General features: G+C 44.3%; 1 protein-coding gene across 2 annotated transcripts in view; it reads left to right on the plus strand.

Annotated features, from left to right (window-relative positions):
• The first annotated feature begins 9,777 nt into the window (after positions 1 to 9,777).
• Positions 9,778 to 22,613, plus strand: part of PYGL (glycogen phosphorylase L) — a 51,183-nt gene continuing 38,347 nt past the window's right edge. The window contains exons 1-4 of one of the 2 annotated variants that reach the window (XM_060096225.1): positions 9,778 to 10,098; positions 14,934 to 15,035; positions 17,881 to 17,959; positions 21,320 to 21,423. In XM_060096225.1, coding sequence (XP_059952208.1) covers positions 9,856 to 10,098; positions 14,934 to 15,035; positions 17,881 to 17,959; positions 21,320 to 21,423 — 528 coding nt within the window. In that variant the 5' untranslated portion in view covers positions 9,778 to 9,855. The remainder of the gene's footprint in view (positions 10,099 to 14,933; positions 15,036 to 17,880; positions 17,960 to 21,319; positions 21,424 to 22,613) is intronic. The other variant, XM_060096226.1, reaches the window with a different exon arrangement.

Genomic DNA, 22,613 nt, shown 5'->3' on the forward strand with positions numbered 1-22,613 from the left:
AAAGTAATTTGCAATATTGGAAATCAGGGTAGTGATTACCCTGAGAGAGGGAGACAGGGAAGGGGCACAAGAGAGACTTCCGAGCTGCTCGTAACATCCTGTACCTCAGTCTTGGCGGAGTTTGCACAAGTTATTCATTTGTAAAAATTCACTGTGATAAAAACTTAAGATTTATACACCTGTCTGTATACTTTACTGCTATAAAAATACTACTCATGGGGACTTCCCTGGCAGTCCAGTGGTTAAGCCTCTGCGCTTCCAATGCAGGGGCACGGGTTTGATCCCTGGTCAGGGAACTAAGATCCCACATGCTGCGTGGCGTGGCCACAAATAAATAAATAAATAGATAAAATTGTAAAAAATAAAATAAATATTAACCAAAAAGGAGGGTTTTACAAAGAGCTTATACATCAAAAACAGACATAGTTATTATGGTTCTTTTAGTAAATGTTCAATAACTCTAAGAACCTGACCAACAGTATATATGTAACGCCTATTTCTCCAGATTTTATGCGTCTTTGAGTCGGAGGAATCTCTTTAACTCTAGCGCAAATGTCTGGGTTTTGCTCCCATTTTCCATAGCAAACCTCCATGCCCTGTGCACCAAGTCGTGTATTTCTGGGAGCCTCCCTGTGCTCCCAGTCATGCTGGCAATTCCTCTGCCCACTGAGCCAAGTGCTTCCTCCAGACCTTCTAAGCTGTGCAGGAGTGAAGCACAAGAGACTGATTCACCTGCTCAGGTGGGATGTTAAAACAGTGTTTCTTGGATCTGAGTATTTTTTATAAAGCTCAGTGAGAAAACTCTTCCAGTTTTTACTGACGGCCTTCTACGTGCTCGTGGAAATCATGTGTCTAGATACTTAGACCAGGGTATCAAGAAACTGCTACAGTGCCCCAATCAGACTTACTGCTCCCCTCTGACAACTAAGGTTTCTTGCTGGCTCAAGCTCATCAGCAGATTCCTTCTACCCTTAGGGTGAATCCTTGCCCAGGAAACTCCTCAGCCTCCACCAGCCTCCCACAGCTGGACATGCCCTCACCCCAGCAACGGAAAGGGCATGACTTCTCTCCCCATGATTCCAACCTCCCCTGGGTGTATTGATGTCACTCAGGCCTGTCTCACCAGTTCACAGATGTGCTCAGACAGGCCTGAAAACCTGTGATAGACCCCAGATAAACCAGTGTAGCAATCCCTCTACTCTGCTACTTTAGTACCTGCAAACTCAGATGCTTGACTCATGGGAGCCCAAGCCACCAGTACACCCAACTCTGAGTGTGTTCTAAATCTAGCATAAGAATGTTAAGATTCTTAAAGACGCAGACGTAGAGCATGGACCTGAGGACACGGGGAGGGGGAAGGGTAAGCTGGGACGAAGTGAGAGAGTGGCATGGACATATATACACTACCAAATGTAAAACAGATAGCTAGTGGGAAGTAGCCGAATAGCACAGGGAGATCAGCTCAGTGCTTTGTGACCACCTAGAGGGGTGGGATAGGGAGGGTGGGAGGGAGATTCAAGAGGGAGGGGATATGGGGATATATGTATACGTATAGCTGATTAACTTTGTTATACAGCAGAAACTTACACAACAATGTAAAGCAATTATACTTCCATAAAGATGTTTTAAAAAATGTAAAAAAAAAAAAGAATGTTAAGATTCTTAACAAAATGTTAAAATCTTCTTTTTTAAAAAGACTTCTTCAATGTTCTGTGTGAGAATAAATTATTTCTTTAGATGTCAATACATCTACATCTAAGATTTTGAAAGGGAGAAAGTGCCATCTATTTTATGCTCTGGCTAGAGGGATGAAAATAATCAATTTTGATTCATCTTCTTCAGAATACAGGTAATTTTTGTTTGTTTGTTTTTCATTTATTTTATTTAAGTATAGTTGATTTACAATGTTGTGTTAATTTCTGCTGTACAGCAAAGTGATTCAGTTACACACACACACACACACACACACACATATATATATATATACATTCTTTTTCATCAGAATATAGGTAATTTTTTCAGAGTGTTTTGGTGCATAAATATCTGGAACAAAGAAAGAGAAATAAAGCAATAATTAAAATTGCAATCACATCCTTTGCTGAACCACTCGATGGCCTGAGATGTTGAGTTCAAATAGCAAATTCCTCCACCTGCTGGTATAAGCTTGACTCTGCAGTTCTCACACTTAAATCTCAAAAATATAAAATGATGATTTGTCATGAAAATTATGGGTGGAGTGAAACTTCATGTTTTCATCTTAAACTGGAAATGTACTGTGATATATAAGAAATAGCACTTCCAAGAAGAAAGAGAAACAGCTGTTGTCATTTGGCTTCAAGATGAATATAAGATGCTCTTTCTTTCCTGTGAACTGAGCACTTAAGTTCTGGGCTAACTGTTTTTTCCTTCAGCATATTCTGCCTTGTATTTTCATGTGAGTGTGGTGCCTTAACCTAGTTTAAAAGTTCTTGGTAAGGCAGAGACCGTGGCCTGTATTTTTTGTACCATTAGCAGTGAGCACAGTTCCTTGCATACAATGGGTGCTCATTCAATGATTGATTTGTTGACTTTCCAAGTTGGTCCATTCTTCCAGTTCCTTCTTTCACCAGGAGCATGACCAAAGGGGAGTCCTCTATAGTCTTTGTTGTAAAATGACCACTCCCACAATATACTTAAGTATAAAGGGGAGAGGGGAAGCAGATAAAGGGAGGGAGTGAGTTCCCAGGAAACCAGGGACTGGGGAAACAATGTGTCTGGCTACTCTGTCATCAGTTTGGTTCACTGATGTATCCCAAGTGCCCAGCAAAAGGCTGGACACATAGTAGTTTCTTAACAAATATGTTTGAAATAAATCAATAAATTAAAACATTGAATTTGAAAAACAGAGATAGGCTATGCTATGCGAAACGATGCTGAATGAACTCTAGCACAAACAACCAGAAATGCAAAAAGAAAAGCCCGACATTTGTGCATGAGATCAGCTTTTAATACATCATCCAGACTCCCAGGCTTCATCCTTGAAAAAATTAAATGAAAAGGAAGCTATTTTTTTCTCTGTAATATGTTTTAAGCTGATAAATGTTACCTCAAATCTAAGCATCCTATTGGTTAGAGCTTTAAAGATGGATGATTAACAGCTCAGAGAAGTTAAAGTGTTTGCATTTGAGAACCTGGTGTTTGTGATTCCTTCAGTTTACTCCTTAAGAGAACAAAATTCTAAAGAACAGTAATATTTGTATGGCAGCTATATGTTTTATAGGTAGTCCCTGCAATAAATCTATTACGCACAAAGAACAAGTCAAAATGTGGACCAACTATGGTCAGCACGACAAAGGCCCTGAGGCAAGGTGGCAGGGAGGCTGTCTCTAGTGCCTGTTGCATCTTGATTATCTGCTGAAACCCTAGGCTTAGCACACTTCTCACTTCCCTTCCTCTGTCAGGATTTGTTCATATCTCTTTGCAAAACTTTCCCAGAATTTATCTCCTATAAATGTTATTCATTCCCATAACAAGGTGAAAACTTTTTCTGAAACATGAGTCTTGTTGCATTAGTAATAATGCCAGAGGGTAAAGCAGGTACAAACAGTACGAAAACTCAGGTGTGTACGAAATGCAGCTTTATTTTTTATATATAATTTGAATTTCTAATTGGAACACTCATTCCTCCAGGAAAGGGAAAATGTGATCTCACTTAATTGGCCCATTCACTCCAAGCACCAGTGGCAGGGGATTGGGGGTGGGAAGCCCAGGCCTTGACAAGTCTCCCCCTGGGTATTTTCTGAGTCAGCCTCCGGCATCCGGTCTTCACCCAAGGGCTGCCCCACGCCTCCCTGGGGATGGGGAGTCTCTGTGACCGGTGTCTAACCCCTGACTACTGACAGCCTCCTCCCTGAGGTCCTGCTACTTCCCCTGGATCTTCCAGGCAAGCAGGGCCACACCCCAGGCTGCTCCCTGGGGTTTCTGTTGCCTCCCCAGGGAGGCAGGCTCCCTCCAGGCTCCTTGCTCCAATATCAGTGACATCTCTACTCCCCTCACACCCACTGTGATAGCTTCTCACTCCTGTGAGTCTTCTCAGACCCTTGGCTCTCATTCAGCGTCTCCCAAATGTTAACCTAGACCAGCTACAAACCAGGAAGGCTACGTCCTTCCTCAGCGAGTAGGAGCACAAGCTAGAGTGGCTCCTCAAGGGAGATGGGGAAAAGTAAACCACCAGGAGAATAAGGGAATTGCTGACTGATATTTCAAAAAATAATCCCATCCTGGGCTTCCCTGGTGGCGCGGTGGTTGAGAGTCCGCCTGCCGATGCAGGGGACACGGGTTCATGCCCCAGTCCGGGAAGATCCCACATGCCGCGGAGCGACTGGGCCCGTGAGCCATGGCCGCTGAGCCTGCGTGTCTGGAGCCTGTGCTCCGCAGCGGGAGAGGCCACAACAGTGAGAGGCCCGCGTACCGCAAAAAAAAGAAAAAAAGAAAAAAGGCCAGAGAACAGTATAAAACAAACTAAGGGGACAGAGTAAGTAGGTCAGCTAAAGTGCAGTGAGAATTCATGCTTACGTAACCGATGCCAAACCGGAAAACAATATGCAAATATTTGAAAACCTCTTCAGCCTCTTACCTGTTAAGTGATCTTGAGCAAACTACTTAACTTCTCCAAGCCTCGGTTTCTTCATCTACAAATGGGAAGAAAAATAGAACTTGCCCTACAGACCTGGTAAGAGGATTAAATGAGGGAACACACATTAAGAGCCTAGCCAGAGCCCTTGGAAAATGCTAGCTGCAGATTTGATGAATCTGAAAGTGGTGTGCCAACACGGTAAGCCCTAGTTTGGAATATAGTGGCTGTTAACCTATGTTTGTTATCTGATATCTTTCTGGTGGTTACCAGAATGGGCCTCATAGACCTCCAACTGCAAGGAGCATAACTGACCAAGGGCCACGGATGTCCTTGCTGGGCTTGTGAAAAGGCCACGCCTCCCCAGGTTGCCCCCAGCAATGGCTAAGAGAGCATGGTGACTTCTCTGACAGTTGGCTTTGGTGCCAGAATTGCCAATAGCCTTACTGGATCTTCCTGGGACTGAGGGCAGACTGGGATGCTTCCTCCCATTGTTCCCTCCCTCTCTTCTTCACTGGGGGTCAGACTTGCATCATAGCCTGACACTCTACCAGGCTAACTTGGCTCCTTCCCCATTTTCTTTCCCACAGGCATTTGCCCTAACAAAATCCTTGCATGCTGAATCCTGTCTTGGCATCTGCTTCTCTGAAGACCCGGACTGACACACTTTCCCAAGTTCTTTTCTGACAGTGGCCAACTTACACTTGTCTTGTGAGGTCTGCACAGTTTGTTCAGCTATTCGCAAGGGCCATTTCATCAGAGCAGCCATGAGGAAGCCGCAGCTGAGAAACAGGAATTAACAGGGGTCATCTTTGCCAAGGCTGGTGTAAACAGAGGTGAGCATCATTAAGTCTGACACTTTTTCAGGGAACCACAGTTTCGGATGTTTCTAGTCAGGGAGAGGCTGAAGGAAAGGTTTTTAAAGATTGTAAGCTTCTTGGTCAAGTAACTTAACCTCTCTGGGCCTCAGTGTCCTAGACCAGTACAGAATGAGCAGATGTTAGATTTCAAAGGGACCTGGGAGACCATAAGCTCTGTGTTTCCCAAACTTCAGTTACATTTGTACACTTTTAGGCCAACCCATGTGCCACCAAAATGCTAACTTTTCTTTAAGTAAATTCACTTTAACTTAAAATTTAAAAAGCGAAGTTTATGTCAGAGTGTTAACTGGAGAAGTATCATTTACCATAAATGGAAGACGTTATTAAATTCTTGTTAGATGCTAAAACCTGAAGAAGGTGGAGAGTCTGGACCTGCTTTCTGTTAAAAAATATAGACTAACCCGTGATAAAGACCTGCTAACACCAAATACTTTCTAGAAAGACTGGAAGAGAAGTGAAGACTATCTGACAATGTGATTCATTGTCATTCAAGACTAGATCTATGACACACTCCTAAGTCATCTAAGTCACCCCTTTCACATGGGCTTGGATGATCCCTCCCCTCATGCTGTAGTTTGGACATTCTACCATTCACAGTTTTTCCACTTTGAGGGATGTGCAACTCAGGGGTGTAGGTTTACTAACTGGCTACAGAATCAAGCAAATAGTGTGTTTATTAGTTCATCATTATCCTGGGTTTCCAACAAGAACTTAGTCCTGGGGCTTCCCTGGTGGCGCAGTGGTTGAGAGTCCGCCTGCCGATGCGGGGGACACGGGTTCGTGCCCCGGTCCGGGAAGATCCCACATGCCGTGAAGCGGCTAGGCCCGTGAGCCATGGCCGCTGAGCCTGTGCGTCCAGAGCCTGTGCTCCGCAACGGGAGAGGCCACAGCAGTGAGAGGCCCGCGTACCGCAAAAAAACAAAAAAAACAAACAAAAAAAGAACTTAGTCCATCTAAATACATAGGGGGGCTAGGATCCACCTAGTTGAAATTTTCTTAAACAAGACTAAGAAGCAGCAAGTTTGCCTTTGGTGTCTTCCATCTCTTCTTTTGCACCCCCTAATTCCTCACTCCCCATCCAAGTACCCAGACAATTCTTCTGCCTTTTGCTGCTCAGGCCTCCCTGGGAGTAAGATCTACTCAGACCTAGCTTCCCCTCATCTCACTGCTCCACCCTATTTTCCATCTAACTGCTGAACTATTTCACACCAACCTGTGAATCACCCAAAACTGGTTTAATGCTGTGACCATTCTAGAGGTATTCAAAACTGCTTTTAGAAACATATTTTTTATCATCTAATTTGTCAAGAGACCTGCCCTTTCAGCCTCCCCTCAAACTTTACCATAGAGGCCTGGTTATTTTAAGATCAACTTTTTTTTTTAATTTATTTTTTATTTAAGTATGGTTGATTTACAATATTAGTTTCAGGTGTACAACATAGTGATTCAACATTTTTATAGATTATACTCCATTTAAAGTTATTACAAAAGAATGGCTATAGTCCCTCTGCTGTACAATATATCCTTGTTGCTTTTTTTTTTTTTTTTTTTTTTGGCTGCGTTGGGTCTTTGTTGCTGTGCGCGGGCTTTCTCTAGTTGCGGCGAGCAGGGGCTACTCTTTGATGCGGTGCGCGGGCTTCTCATTGCAGTGGCTTCTCTTGTTGCGAAGCACGGGCTCTAGGCACTTGGGCTTCAGTAGTTGTGGCTTGCGGGCTCTAGAGCGCAGGCTCAGTAGTTGTGGCACACGGGCTTTGTTGCTCCGTGGCATGTGGGATCTTCCTGGACCAGGGCTCGAACCCGTGTCCTTGCATTGGCAGGCAGATTATTAACCACTGTGCCACCAGGGAAGTCCCTCGTTGCTTATTTATTTTATACCTAGCAGTTTGTATATCTTAATCCCCCCCCCCCCTTCTCTCCACTGGTAACCACTAGCTTGTTCTATCTGTAAGATCAACCATTTTGATGCTGCTCCACTCTCACTTTTAATTCAGGGTATTTCTGACCTCATCCAGTTGGCCAGACCCTCATCCTTGTGTCTCCTAAATGCTTTCCTATGCAGGTCATCAGTACTACAGGCACTGCATATTGTAACTCAGTCCTGGCTCTGCCCCAAAGGCCTAGAGTCTAAAGCCCTGACATTGGGAGGACAAGGGGTCTGGATATTTTTGCCAGACCTATGAGATCTGAAGTTTTATTTTTATGGTGAGAGCTGCATATAGCCTGAGTCAAGTAATCCTCCCCCACACACCACATCAACTCAAAATAATCAGCTTTGGTTTATTATTAACAGTAAAGTCCATTAAAAGTTGCACTAAGATTTTTGGGGGAAATTCAATTCTGGCAATGGACTGTTTCTAAAATAATAGATTACTACCACATCTTATTGAAAAAGAAAAAGCCTCTGACATCCTAAAGTACAATGTGTTTGCCTTTGCAAATGTTTAAACACACACACACACACACACATGCACACACACAAATAAATACCACCAACGCTGGAGGTGAATGGTGCAAAGATCAGCCTGTACTGCAGAGTAACACAGACTGCTTTGTTTCCTGTAAACAAGGCAACCAGCCCAGTGAGTTATCCCTTCATTTTACAGGACACACCTGTTTCTTTTCTCCTCCCTCCACCCCGCCTTCGGTTAAACAAGAGGCCAAAGGTAAAAGCCCCTGCCACCTAATCAGCCTGAAGGTCCAACTCAGAACTTCTGATTCTCACTAACTTGTCTGTACAATGAGCAGTAGGATGCTTTGACAGAGCAAGCATGAGTCTAAGAGTCAAGAAGCCCGAATTCCTGACTCCTCAAAAACTAAATGAGGGCTTCCCTGGTGGCGCAGTGGTTGAGAGTCTGCCTGCCGATGCAGGGGACACGGGTTCGTGCCCCAGTCCGGGAAGATCCCACATGCCGCGGAGCGGCTGGGCCCGTGAGCCATGGCCGCTGAGCCTGCGCGTCCGGAGCCTGTGCTCCGCAACGGGAGAGGCCGCAACAGTGAGAGGCCCGCGTACCGCAAAAAAAAAAAAAAACAACTAAATGAAAGCAAAGGGGGTGCCCTGGGTTTCTTTTCTGATCCCAGATCGGGGGATGCCAAGGACTGACAGGGACGTGGGACAACCGAAGTTACAGAGTGCTGACCCTCCAGGATCCCTTCCGAAGCTTGTGGTAGAACCCATTCCAGGTGAGAAATAATAGCAATAATAATAGCATAGCAAATAAATCTCTGTAAAACAAAAGTTTGCCAGCAACCTGCTGTTACCTGAAAACTGGGTTCGCCTCTTGATGGGTGTCGAGCCAAAAGACACAACCAAGCCAAAGATCGGGAGAAGGAAGAATTTATTATTTGTAGCAAGTAAGGAGAACACCCGGAATCCTTCCCAAAGCAGAGTCTCCCTCAACAGCAAAACTGGGGATGTTTTAAGCTAAGGGTACATGCATATTCATGAAGGGGGTTGGGCAGTGTATGCATATTCATGAAAGGGCTGGAGCAGAGGAGAACTCGGCAAAGAATTGGGGCAAAGGTAGACAGAAGCCAAGCTTTAGTTGACTTAAGTCATGAGGGTCAACATCATCCTTCCACCATCCGCCTGGGTGGGGGGGGGGCCTTAGTTCCTGCAGACCTCAAAGATGGGTATCAGATTGCTATGTATATCCTTTGAGGAGTAACTAGGACTGTTTTATCACTGAACTATTATTTCTTGACTGCTTTTCCTTTGTTCCTGCATTCCCTTACTTCCCTTAGGCTCATTAATCACTGAGACGTCTTCAAGAAAAAGCATTGTGGCCAGGCTGAGATCACAACATGGCTTAGGCCAAAAATGCCTTCTCTTACGTCAAGAAAGCCATGCAGGTGGTTCTCCCATCTCCAGGGACCTTCCCCCTGCCCCCCACCTGCTTACAACGCTTTCACACCAGACATCCTCCTTCTACCCAAGACTCTAGAGTGGGGGGGCAGGACAAATTCCCTCCTCTACTCACCCCCCAGCCCCATTCCCCAGATCCGGAAGGAGGCGTCAGAGTGTCCACGTGAATCATCAAAGGTCCCACATTCAACTGCCAAGAGGATTCAGCCCAGGTCCCTGGCCGCCAGCCCCCCACCTCCACCCCCTGGCATATCGGGTGCGCAGAGGTCACGACAGGTGCGCTCCCGCCGCCCTACGCGCCCTGCCCGGCCCAGAGTCCCAGGCAGGGGCCAGGGTTTCCCTCCGCCTCCCGGGAGGGCGGGCTGCAACCCCGGGCGGCGCCGCACCGAGGGGCGGACCCCAGACTTCTCACCGACTCAAAAGCGGCGAGAGGCGCAGGGCGACTCCGCCCCTGTTCTGCCGCCGGGCGTCCGGAGCCGCACGTCCTGCTCGCCGCCGCCATGGCCAAGCCCCTAACCGACCAGGAGAAGCGGCGGCAGATCAGCATCCGCGGCATCGTGGGCGTGGAGAACGTGGCCGAGCTGAAGAAGAGCTTCAACCGGCATCTGCACTTCACGCTGGTCAAGGACCGCAATGTGGCCACCCCCCGCGACTACTTCTTCGCGCTGGCGCACACGGTGCGCGACCACCTGGTGGGGCGCTGGATCCGCACGCAGCAGCACTACTACGAGACGTGCCCCAAGGTACGCGCCCGGGCGCGGGGTGGGGAGGGGGGCTCCTCGCCGCCCCTCGCCGGGTCGTGCCCTTCCGGGACCGCGCGAGTCCAGCAGCCGGGCGCCGGGGCGGTGTCCGCGGCGGGGTGGGTGGAGCCCCCGGAGTGACCTCTCCTCACCCCGTTCTTGTCCCCCGCGAAGTCCGGGGTAGAGCGTCTGGGCGGCGGGTGGGCAGCCCAAGGGACAGATCCGGCCCTCCGCCAACACCCCGTTCACATCTCGTGGGCCTCACTGCGCTTCCTGCCCGTGGGGACCGCCTGGAGCCGACGCCCAGGCCTCCCTCGCCTGTTCACTTGCTTCACAAACTTTTTTGGAGCATCTCCTCTCAGCGTTTACTCTGAGATATCGGGCGGCTCCTCTCGGTATGCCAGGCACAGTTCTCGGCCCCAGGCAATCGACCCAGAACAAAACGGATGAGAACCCTGCCTCGGGGAAGCTGAATGTTTAGGGAGAGAGACAAATGCAAACGGTAATAAGAGTTAAAGGGGGGGTAGGTGGGGAAGAGTGGGAAGAAGGTGCTTCAGAGCCCACAGAACTTTTGGAGGACTAGATGGGGGTTTCGCGGGAGACCCGGGCTTGTCGTAGGTACTGCCCGAGTGTGGTGAAGAGGGAGGGGTAGAGGTCCCTCCCCGTGGTCTGAGCTCTGAGCGCCCCCCGCCCCTCGCCCAACACGCAGTTCCTAGGAGTGGGGTGTGGAGCTTCTGGACTTCCTCGATTCCTGCGGACTGGAGGCCGAGGGCCAGGCCACCCGGGAACTGCTGAGGACTGCTGTTCACAGACCACCCCTACCCAGTGCGCGGGGGCTAGAGTGGACGCCGCTGGGAGCACGGAGAGACATTATTTCCACCTGGCCAACCTGGGAAGGCGGGGTGGGGAGGACCGAGTAGGATTTGGCAGCCAGAGGGATTGTAGAGAGCGGGTGAGAGAGCAGCTCTGGCAGCAGCAGTGAGGATGGTTGTGAGTCTTGAGAGAGGAAACTGGAAACTGGAAACGCTGGTTGGAGGCATATGGGAAAGGGTGAAAGATGGGAATATACTGGAGGTAGTGGGAAATACACATAAACATTTATTAGGATTTTTTTAAATATGTAAAGCATGAAAAAGAATAGCCCGTATTCCAAGTGCTCAAAGAACCCCTAAGCAAAACAGTCCTCAGAGTGAGAAATTGCAGCTGTAACAAAGCTTTCAAATGGAAAGTAACTTCCCCACCCCTGAGGCTTAGGCCTCTACCCAAAGGTAGCAACTGCTAAACTATATCCTTAGAAAACACTTTATGTACACATATATTTACCGTAATTTTTATTTGCACAGAGGGGACTGCACCTTACATTAAAAATTATTATTTAAGTTTTTAAGCTGGAGAGTGAGATGATGAGCCATATTTTAGAACCTGGCCCCCTCCCCTCCCCACACACTTCCAAAGCATTTAGTGCCATAGAACACAGTCGCCTTGTAGTTTCTCCTCCAGTGACTTATCTGGTACTTTATGGTTTTCTTGTTCTCTTGTGAGTTTCTGCACTGAGCAAGCATTTCTTACTTACGCAGGTATAAGCCAGGTATTCTGATAGTGATACAAGCGAACAAGATCCATTCCACACATGTTCATAAAGTGTCTACTCTGTGACAGTCATTCATATAACAGAAGGTCCCTGCCCTCAGCACGGAGTGGAGCCAGTAGGTGTGTCCAATCTTCTCTCCCACCTCCCCTGCTTTCTAGTAACTGCAGATGAATCCCAAATCTGGATCTCTAATCTCAATTCCTTTTCTGGCTCCATTCCTACATTTGTAAGTGCTTGGTAAACATACCTAGATCTCCCCTTATTCCCTTAAACTCAGCATGTTAAAAACTCAAATCATCATCCCTCCCAATCCTGCCCTCTCTTCTGTGTTTCTAATGTTAATAGCATTGTCATCCTGACAGTCACCCAGACACAAAACTTTAGTTTCACCTTTGATTTCCTCCTGTATTCCCCGTTCAACAGGTTGCCAAATTCTGTTGATTTCTGCAGTTTGCCTTGAAAATACCCACTCTCCTCCATTCTCACTTCTCTGCCTAACTGAGGCCCTGGCCTCTGGCCTTCGATGAAGTAGATTTCTAAGTGTTTACCTTGCTTCCCAGAAATGGTTAAACTGGCTGCATGCAACTGAATATGGCTAGCAGACTTATTTTATTTGGTCGGTTAGACATCTTTAAGCAGTTTTATTTTCCGTACCTTCGGGCAGGACACTCCAGTTCTTGGCCCAGTACTCCTCATTGTTTTTTGTGACTGCCTTTACACACTTATTTTCTGTCTGGCTCCTGAAGGCATTTGAGTTTGCAATCCCATCTCATTCTATGCATTATAGTCTGATTAAACCTCTTAAAGAGATCCATCTTGCCCTCTGCTCAGATCTGTATCACTGGCAGTGTTGCCTTCCACAGTCCTTAAGCACTGAAGGCCCTCCTCAGCCCAGGTGAGCCTGTCCCTCCCACCTTATCTTCCATTACCCTCCCTCCCATTACCTTGCTCTCCCACCAGGCCAATTTGCTGTCCCCATCCATGCCCTGTTCTCCCCACTTCCGGGTCTCTGCCCACACTGCACCCTTCACCCGGAATGCCCTGCCCACCACGTGGGACTTTGCTTGACTCTTGTCTGCCCTGCAAGTCTCAGTTGTGTTGCCGCCTATTCCATACACCTAGTAATTAATACTAGGAACAAATTAAAAGTATTTTTAAAGTATTGCTTATTATTATGTCTTCTTTATTTTATCTATACAAGCCTTTTGAAAATTTCTATTTTTTGTAAAATATATGTAAGATTTTAGTAATAGTAGTGCATGCATATAATCTATAAGCTATATTGGAGCTGCTCAAATATCTTTCTATCAGAAGTATGTTTTAAATGTTTAGGGACCACTAACTAAGAGGATGAGGGAGATCAATTTTTTAAGGTCTTTTATACCGCCAAATATAAGGTGCTATCCCCCCCAAAAAAATTTTTTATGGAAAAATAGGAAATCACCTTAAATTCATGTCCTTGGAAAATCTGTCATGTAACAAGATGCTCTGTATCAACTACTTTATTTTAAGCAGCAACATTTTTTTAGGAAGACCTTGAAATGTCTTAAAAACTCTTAAGTCCATGCTAATTTAGAATCCTTAAAAGGGAGACAAAGAAGCTTAACACAGATGTCGTCATTATTCCTGGGACTATGAGCTCACAATTGCAAGTGTCGGATATATATACTGTATTTATAACCAAGCTTTTTATAGATCACTAAAAAGTAAAAAGCAATAGGTAGTGGTTATATTATAGAGATCATGAAAATGCACACAGGGAAGAATGAAGAAAACTGCCCTGATGTTATGTAAATGGATATTTGTGGCTTGAGATGCTCTTTTTTGTGATGCATTGGTACAAGGGCGCCAGCCGTGGGGGGTGAGTGACGCCTTGCACCTCTTTGGCCTGAGTCTGCCCCAGGAAAGATACCTTTTCCCAGCTCACAGAAAGGTATCTAATAAACTAATGAGGGCCCTGATGACAGCATTATAGATATTCAAACAACTTGGATAAAAATAATGATGATGTGCTCTGGAAAATAGTGTTTGATAACATGTTGACTATCCATGGGAAGACTTAGAATTCAATTGTTTCATAAAATGTAAGTAGGGAAAAGTAAGATTTCTGAATTGACATTTTCATATAAGTATATATCAGTATATATGTGTAACTAATGATTTAAATATCATAATAGGCATTTCTTCTTTTTTTATTTTTATAATAGGCATTTCTTATATTGAACTATATTCTTTTTCTTTTTTTAGTACTTCCTGGTTGACCAAATCCTTTTCTTGGGGGTTCTTCCTATTGAGAAATGGGGAAGTCCCTAAAATTTGAGGTGACTTTATATTGATACTGATGCATTTACAGATTTTTATTGTTTTGTTTTGTGTTTGGTGAAAAAGAAAAGAGGAACTGATACAGAGAGTAAGATATTTTATAAGAGGATGATGAAGTTACTGACCCTTTTTGTTTTTTTGACTAGTAAACCTTGCTTGTATTTTAAAGGGTTTTAGGTAAGTCTGAGCTTTGCACCTTTTGCTTTCAACTCTGATACTAATGATATTTACTTGGCTTTTATTATGTCAAAGGCAAACAGTTTCTAAGCTGATAGAGAAATGTCCTATTTCACCAAGAACAGACACCAATAAACCTGAGGCAGTCTTTTGTTATACAGAAGGAACTACTGCCAGTTCATAGACTTTCTAGGATAATTTTAATTCTAAAATATTTAATTATAATATTACTTGCAGTAACAGTTAAGGAGGAATACTTTGTAGCCATTGGGTGTATCTTGAAGGAGTTAATCTCTGTGTTTCTTGGGTGCCTTGAGATGCTCACAGCCAACCCCACCTGACCCTCATCCTATAAACATTTTACAGATGAATGATGAGCTATGTCAGTCTGACTTCCGTTTACCCCAAACATACGTTTTTTCATGAGGCTCATGAACAGGAAGAAAAAACCCACAAAACATTGAATCTAATGAGTTGGATGAGTTTGCTTTTTTTCCCCTCCCTGGGGGTAAAAGATATTTTTTTTTTTAAGTATTACCGAAACCAGGATATGAAATGGTTTTCCCAAAGCCAGTTAGTTATCAGTAGTGCTTTTCCTTAGCCCTTCATGCATCTATAGGAGTCTCATTTGAACCTGAGTTAAAGTAGTCCTGCCTGTTTGTTTCTTACTGGTGACCTTGTGTTTTTATGTTGACAAGTAAGGTTGGCCTCATAGCCGTTAACATGACCTCTCTCTTCTTTGTTTCAGAGGGTTTATTACCTCTCTTTGGAATTTTACATGGGCCGAACATTACAGAACACCATGATCAACCTTGGCCTGCAGAATGCCTGTGACGAGGCCATTTACCAGGTACATTGTCTACGTATTTCTCTCATTCTCTCCCTTTAAATTTCAAGTTCAACTCAGGAACCTTGGGGATATAGCCGCCCCACCCCCCCCCCCAAATGGTGAAAAATTGCTTCTATAGACATGGCTATTACAAACTATTAGAAATCTAAACTTATAGTACTCCTGATCTCTGGGTTAAGAGGAACAAAGCTAGAGAACTAGTTTTGCCTCATGAGAATTTTGTTCTGCAATCAGTTTTTGACAGCATTATGCAACAAATTACATTTTAGAAATTAGCATCTGAACAAGCCTTTAAGAAGTACTTGAGTCCCTGCTATCAGAAGCACAAGCTTTACTTTGGGCTCCTATATACTTTTTTAAAGGGATCGAAGTTTGACTGTTATTTGTATATCAAGGCAATATGTGAAAGTAATAAACTTTAAAAATTCTGTTGTCATACTTTCTCTATTGCTTAATGAGATGTAAAATACACTTCCTCTTTTAATGAGGAGCCTGAGGTCTTGAACCTAATGCGCTAATTTGTTTGAATGAACATATTTAACTGTTTCTCCTTTGACATTCAAGCATCTTCATACCAAAAAATAGTCCTTAACCTTTCTGATGTGGTTAATAGGAAGAACGTGTATTTGCAAAGATGCAGTCTAAATAAGAGACTGTTCAAGTTGCTTTTGTCCTGGCATAGGGTTGTTGTCCTCTCTTGTGGCCAGCTGCTTGTCACTAGGGCTGGTTTCCTTTGTGTGGGTTTAGTAGAGCATTTCCTGTGAAAGAACCATTGCAGCTCCTCTCTGCTTCCCTTTTCTTTGCTTCCCCTGATATCAGCTGAAAAAAATACACCTCCTGTGCACCATAATCTAACCAGGTGGGATGAAGTGACCCATGCCTCCTTGCTCAAGGTTTATAGCCTACTCTAGACCCACACGTTTAGAATGTTAAAAATCCCGAGCACTAGCATTAGCAGTTGATGTCGCAAGGACCCCAGTACTCTAGTCACCAGGGAGCAAGTTTGAAAGCCCTTTGAACAATGAACAGAAGCAAATCCATTTTTGAACTCTTAGAAGATTGAGTTATCAGGACTTGTGTCAGAAAGCAACTTGTGAATAAGGGTAGGGATCCACGCAGGTAACCCCATGGCAACTGTGGCATCCACTTCAAGCATAGTTACGTCTTGTGCGTATGTTTTCAAATGTGTAAATTATGTTTCCATGTAAAATGTCATGGATTGCATCACTTTCAGATAAGAACGCAGTCATTTCACAATGGACCATTATTAGCCACGCATGGGCTAGATTATTATCTAGTCAGCAGAGGACAGGCCGTTTAATTTATCTGGCCATCAATTTCCTCATTGTAAGGTGAACAGTCCAAAGTGACCTCCAGAGCTGCAGAATTTTGATATGAGTCCACACTGCTGCTAGTGACCTCGGGCTGTGCGGGTCCCAACACTTTGTGGCAGGGAGCTGACTGGCAACCAATTCCATCCATCCCCAAGGTCACAGATGCTCCTTGGCCTCCCACAGTCTCTCTCTCTCCTTTTTTAGTTGACTATAGTTAATTTACAATGTTGTGTTAGTTTCAAGTGTACAGCAAAGTGACTCAGCTATATATTCTTTTTTACCTTCTTCTCCATTATAGGTTATTACAAGATATTGAGTATAGTTCCCTATGCTATGCAGTAGGTCCTTGTTTTTGTTTTTGGTTTTTTAAATAAATTTATTTATTTTATTTATTTATTTTTGGCTGCATTGGGTCTTCATTGCTGCGCACGGGCTTTCTCTAGCTGCAGCAAGCGGGGGCTACTCTTCGTTGCAGTGCTCAGGCTTCTCATTGCAGTGGCTTCTCTTGTTGCAGAGCACGGGCTCTAGATGCGCAGGCTTCAGTAGTTGTGACTCGTGGGCTTAGTTGCTGTGTGGCATGTGGGATCTTCCCAGATGAGGGATCAAACCCATGTCCCCTGCATTGGTAGGCAGATTCTTAACCACTGCACCACCAGGGAAGCCCAGTAGGTCCTTGTTGTTTACCTATTTTATATACAGTAGTGTGTATATGTTAATCCCACCTCCTAATTTATCTCCCCCTCCCACTATCCCCCCACAGCCTGTTATCTACCCCAGAGAGAAGTAGAGGATTGTAGGCCCATCCAGCAGGACCACAGGGCTGACGTTTCCCTGACTGCTGTCTGGCCCCTGGTGTCATGGGCAGTGACTCACTAACTGGTTTTGGGTTAACCACCTTTGACTTTACTGAGTTGTGGTCATGAAAAGATGAACTTTAGTCCATCCCAAAAAATCTGACCTCATACCTTTTGGTAATTTTCAAAATTTAGTCCAGTTAGTATCAACTCGGTACTGGACTATCTCTGAGGTTTTACCCTGGCAACAAAAAATAATTTTAAGAAATAGTAATAGCCAACATTTATCGAGAAATACCTACCCAGGAATCATTCTGAATGCTTTGTTTGTATAATCTCATTTAATTCACAGCCCTAAATGAAGTAGATACTATTATCCTCATTTTTAAACGAGAAGTGAAAGGCATAGTGACATTTACTACCTTGCTCAGGTTCATATAGCTAAGAAGTAACAGAGTCGGTAATGGACATTTACAGCCCATACTCTTCTCCAAGCTGCTGCTGTGCCATCTCGGACAGTTTGCGTCTTCAGTCACCAGCGCTGCAGCGGGTATCTGATGCCAGTTCAAGCAGTGAGGGACCTGGCAGGATTGAGTTCACAGATGAACCTGAAGACCCAACCCAGAGCTTTAGGAAATGACTGTTCTCTCTGAAGTGGCCTGTTTGTATATCTAAAGTTTGTATCCGTGTCCTGTGTTGTTTTTCTTTCATCACCAGCTTGGATTGGATATGGAGGAGTTAGAAGAAATTGAAGAAGATGCTGGGCTTGGCAATGGTGGTCTTGGGAGGCTTGCTGGTAAGTGTGCTATTGTCTGGCCCTTGACGCCGTCTCAGATGCCATGCACAGCCATGCTCAAAGAACCAGAAGACTGTCTAGAAGTGCACAGTGTGAGCCGGTTGTACATGTGTTTGTTTCTGAGTCTGCACGGTGGTTTGACCAGTTCTAGACAAACAGTAGAGAAAGGATCTTTAACAAAAGAGACATTGCTTAAAAAGTTTGGAGACAAAAAAAAAATTAAAAAAAAAAAAAGTTTGGAGACATTGCTTCAAACCCCAAAGCTAACCAGATCCTTCCTGTGCACTTAAGGGTTTCCAAAGTGGCCCCTTCACTTCACTGTTATTTGTTCACAGCTGCTCAATTCACATACTTGTGTGGTAGCACCTAAGTTGTTTAGCCATTGTGTTATCGTCTTGTGCACTTAACAGTTTGCTTTTTGATTGACTAGTAGGCAGTGATACACTTGTTATACTATTGGTGTGATTTAATTAATGAGGTTTTTTTTTTTTGTATGGATGAAGTTTGAGTTCTTTGCTTTATCCAGGAAATGATTTTTCCACAAATATAGAGGAAAACATTAAAAATATAATACCAATGCCATTAAATTAAAAATATGCATCCTTACCACCAAGCAATTCTACTTCCTGATATCTACCCTAAAGAAATACTCCAACATGTACACAAGGAGACATGTGAAAAAAATTGCTACAGTATTGTTTGTAAAAGCAAAATTTTAGAAATAACCTAATGTCCATTGATAGAATAGGTAAATAAGTAGAGGAACACCATGTTACAGAATAATATGTGTCAACCTAAAAGTGAACTATTTGTACTTCCCTGCATAGACCTCCAAGAGGTGGGGAGCTGGGGGCAGAGGAAACAAGTTGCATTAAAAGCCACACAGTGTGATACCATTTATGTTTTTTAAAAATTAATATTTTATGTGAGAATGTATATATGTAAATCCATAGGAAAAATCTGGAATTTGAAATACTGAACTGCTCCCTGGGATCTTCTGTAGAGAGGAGCGCAGAATTGGGGGCGGCTGTCAAAAGGGATGCTAGCCCTGTCAGTAACATTTTAATTGTTTTGACAAAGAGGATGTTACTATATTATTACTTGTGAAGTTTAAATTTAATAATAGAATGTACTACTACACATGTATGTATCAGATTGTACTCTATGAAAAATAAATATCTACATCTTCTCTTTTAGAAATGATTCCACAATCTTAATTTTACACACAGTTTCAAATGACTAGAACTCCATTTGCATGTGTTTCATATTGCTTTTTCCTTACTACGTTAGTGGCCATGTGTTTTAACGTTGCAGTTAGTCATAGAAAACGCTGCCTTTGGCATACTTGGCCACCTTGAGAAGTTAATCATCGGGTAATTAGTAGGCTTTCCATGGAGCTAAGGAAGACAAGCAGAGCCAATGGCATGCTCATCTAAGACTGACAAGGTAGGCTGCCTTCCTTTTTTTTTTTTTTTTTTTTTTTTGCGGTACGCGGGCCTCTCACTGCTGCGGCCTCTCCCGTTGCGGAGCACAGGCTCCGGACGCGCAGGCTCAGCGGCCATGGCTCACGGGCCCAGCTGCTCCACAGCATGTGGGATCCTCCCGGACCAGGGCACGAACCTGTGTCCCCTGCATCGGCAGGCGGACTCCCAACCACTGCGCCACCAGGGAAGCCCCTGCCTTCCTTTTATGTAAAGTCCCAGGCCTATTTTTTGGCAGGGTTAACCCCACTCTGGGCCTGACAGGGAAGGGGTGAATGAGTCTGAGTAATTCTCATTAGATGACCTCATCTCTTACCAGACTGAAAAAACTGGGACCCCATTCTGGTGAGGCTCTAAGGATAATTTGATCAGGACCCAGGAAAAGACAAATCGCCACAGCTCCGAGAGAGCAGGAACTGGGAGAGAGCCAGGCCACGTGAGCACAGGGACTGGAAGACAATTGTGATGTTACAGTAACTTGAAGGTCTTGGCCACTGGCCTTTGTGGATCTGTTTTAGGACTCCACCGTGAACCTAGCTCAGTCTCTTCCTGTTTGATCTACAATTTTCAATGTTCTTTTCAGTTTTAGATCCTACTGTGTTTTCTCATTCTCTGTATATTTCTCAGTTCAGATTCCTGAGAGGGGCAACATGCTTAGTGTAACCCCTAAAATTGCTCCCGACCACAAGATAGATCCTACCCAGCCTGTTGATTGGCTGCTCTAGATCAGGTGCTCTGTCATTAAAGCCGTTGCCTACAAGAAACAGGAAACCGGGCTTCCCTGGTGACGCAGTGGTTGAGAGTCCGCCTGCTGATGCAGGAGACACGGGTTCGTGCCCCAGTCCAGGAAGATCCCACATGCCACGGAGCGGCTGGGCCCGTGAGCCATGGCCGCTGAGCCTGCGTGTCCAGAGCCTGCGCTCCGCAACGGGAGAGGCCACAACAGTAAGAGGCCCGCGTACCGCAAAAAAAAAAAAAAAAGAAAAGAAACAAAACCTAGCGAAAGCTAGTTCCACCAACAAGGACATGTATTATCACAAAACGAGAACTTCAGAGGTTGGCCGTTCCAAGCTTAATTTATTCAGCAGCACAATTCTGTCAGGATTCTGGGTCTCTATGGTTCTTTTGACTTCACCTTCATGGAAGAAAGACGGCAGCAGTAAGGAAAACCTTTCACTGTACCCAGCAGACTTTCTAGCACCTCTCATTGGATTGAATGTCATTGTATGCTCATGCCAAAACCCAAACTGGTGAAGGACATAAAATTACTGTGATTAGCTTAGAAGTTTAGTCAAGATTCAGTTCCTGGTCCAGCCTCCCTGAAGCATAAGGCCACCTGTTATATGAACCACACTGGAATTCCATTAGTGAGAAAGAGAGTCTGCCCCAGATGTCCAGCTAGTCCGTCAGATGGGTCACATGCAAATTATACACGTCTTTTCAAACAGGGGGGCATGGAGACAGCTTCCCCTAGAAAGGGCAGTGTAAGGAACAGACATAATAAAGGACATTTCTAACGTAGACATAATAAAGGACATTTCTAACGTAGACATAATAAAGGACATTTCTAACGTAGACATCTGGCATTTCTCAGATGAAATGCCAACACAGTGCTTATTTCTGGATGGTGAGGTAATAAATGTTTGTTTTCTTCTTTATACATGTTTGTATTTTCTACCTTTTCTATAGTTTATTTTATAATTAGAAAAAATGTTATTTTAAAAACTTCATGCCCACTGTGCTGCAGTCTCTGTGCTTTAAGACACAAATATGGTTTCTCATAGCGACATGTTTTGTGGCTGCCATGTTTTTTAGAGAAAGACAAAATTTTGACTAACCTTGATGACTCTGCCTTTTGCCTGTGCTCTGTTGAATTTAGCCTGCTTCTTGGATTCCATGGCAACTCTGGGACTTGCAGCCTATGGCTATGGCATCCGATATGAATATGGAATCTTCAATCAGAAGATTCGAGATGGATGGCAGGTATGTGAGACATATTTTTTAATTTTGTCATTAAAGTACTTTGTCTTCATGGTGTTCTGGATGGTTTATAATTTATGGACATTTTACATAGAGCTTTACTACTTTCTGTGGCATTTGGTTGACATCAGTGAATACTGTCAGTCTTCCCACTTTGAGGTGTAAGCTCCCTAAGAGCAGAGAGCCTGCCAGTATCACCAATATCATTCACCACCAGATCCGTAGCATCTTGTACGGTGCCAGACTCACAAGGGTGCTCTGAAAATATTTATCACTGATTGCCTGGATGTGGACTGCCTATAATGTGCAGTGTCCTATCTCTGCAGCATATAAAACGGAGGAGCACATCTTTTGGCCCAAGAACTCTTTTTTTTCTTTTTTTAAAAAAATAAATTTATTTATTTATTTATTTATGGCTGCTTTGGGTCTTTATTATTATTAATTTATTTATTTATTTTGGGCTGCATTGGGTTTTCTTTGCTGTGCATGGGCTTTCTCTAGTTGCAGCAAGCTGGGGGCTGCTCTTCGTTGGGGTGCGTGGGCTTCTCATTGCAGTGGCTTCTCTTGTTGCAGAGCACGGGCTCTAGGCACGTAGGCTTCAGTAGTTGTGACTCATGGGCTCTAGAGCACAGGCTTAGTAGTTGTAGCACACAGGCTTGGTTGCTCTGTGGTATGTGGGATCTTCCCCGACCAGGGCTCGAACCCGTATCCCCTGCATTGGCAGACGTATTCTTAACCACTGTGCCACTAGGGAAGTCCCCAATAACTCTTGATAGTAGGAAGCAAGTCACCATTTTTGTAGGTGAGAAAACTGAAGGTCTTAAGAGGTGAAGTCACCTCAGATCACACAGCTGGCAAATAAGGCTGTATATCCCCAGATTTCCAGGTCCACATTCAGTATTCTTTTCTACACTCAGAGTCTTGCCCTCCTCAACATGCCTATCTTACAAGATATGTAAGCTCAGTGTTCTAATTTTTTTACAAGACGAAAGCAGGCAATCCTGTTAACTATTATATTAAAAAACTCTGGCACATATTTAATATGTATAATTACAGCACTCTGTAGAAAACTGCACAAATAGTAATGAATCCATACAAATGACTCTCATTTTATTTTTATATAACCGAACTAGATTCTTAAGTATTTGTTTCTCTTTATCTTTGGTAACTCTTTGAACTATAGTCAGCCCTGG

Source organism: Mesoplodon densirostris, chromosome 4, assembly GCF_025265405.1.
Source record: "Mesoplodon densirostris isolate mMesDen1 chromosome 4, mMesDen1 primary haplotype, whole genome shotgun sequence".
Taxonomy (NCBI): Eukaryota; Metazoa; Chordata; class Mammalia; order Artiodactyla; family Ziphiidae; genus Mesoplodon; species Mesoplodon densirostris.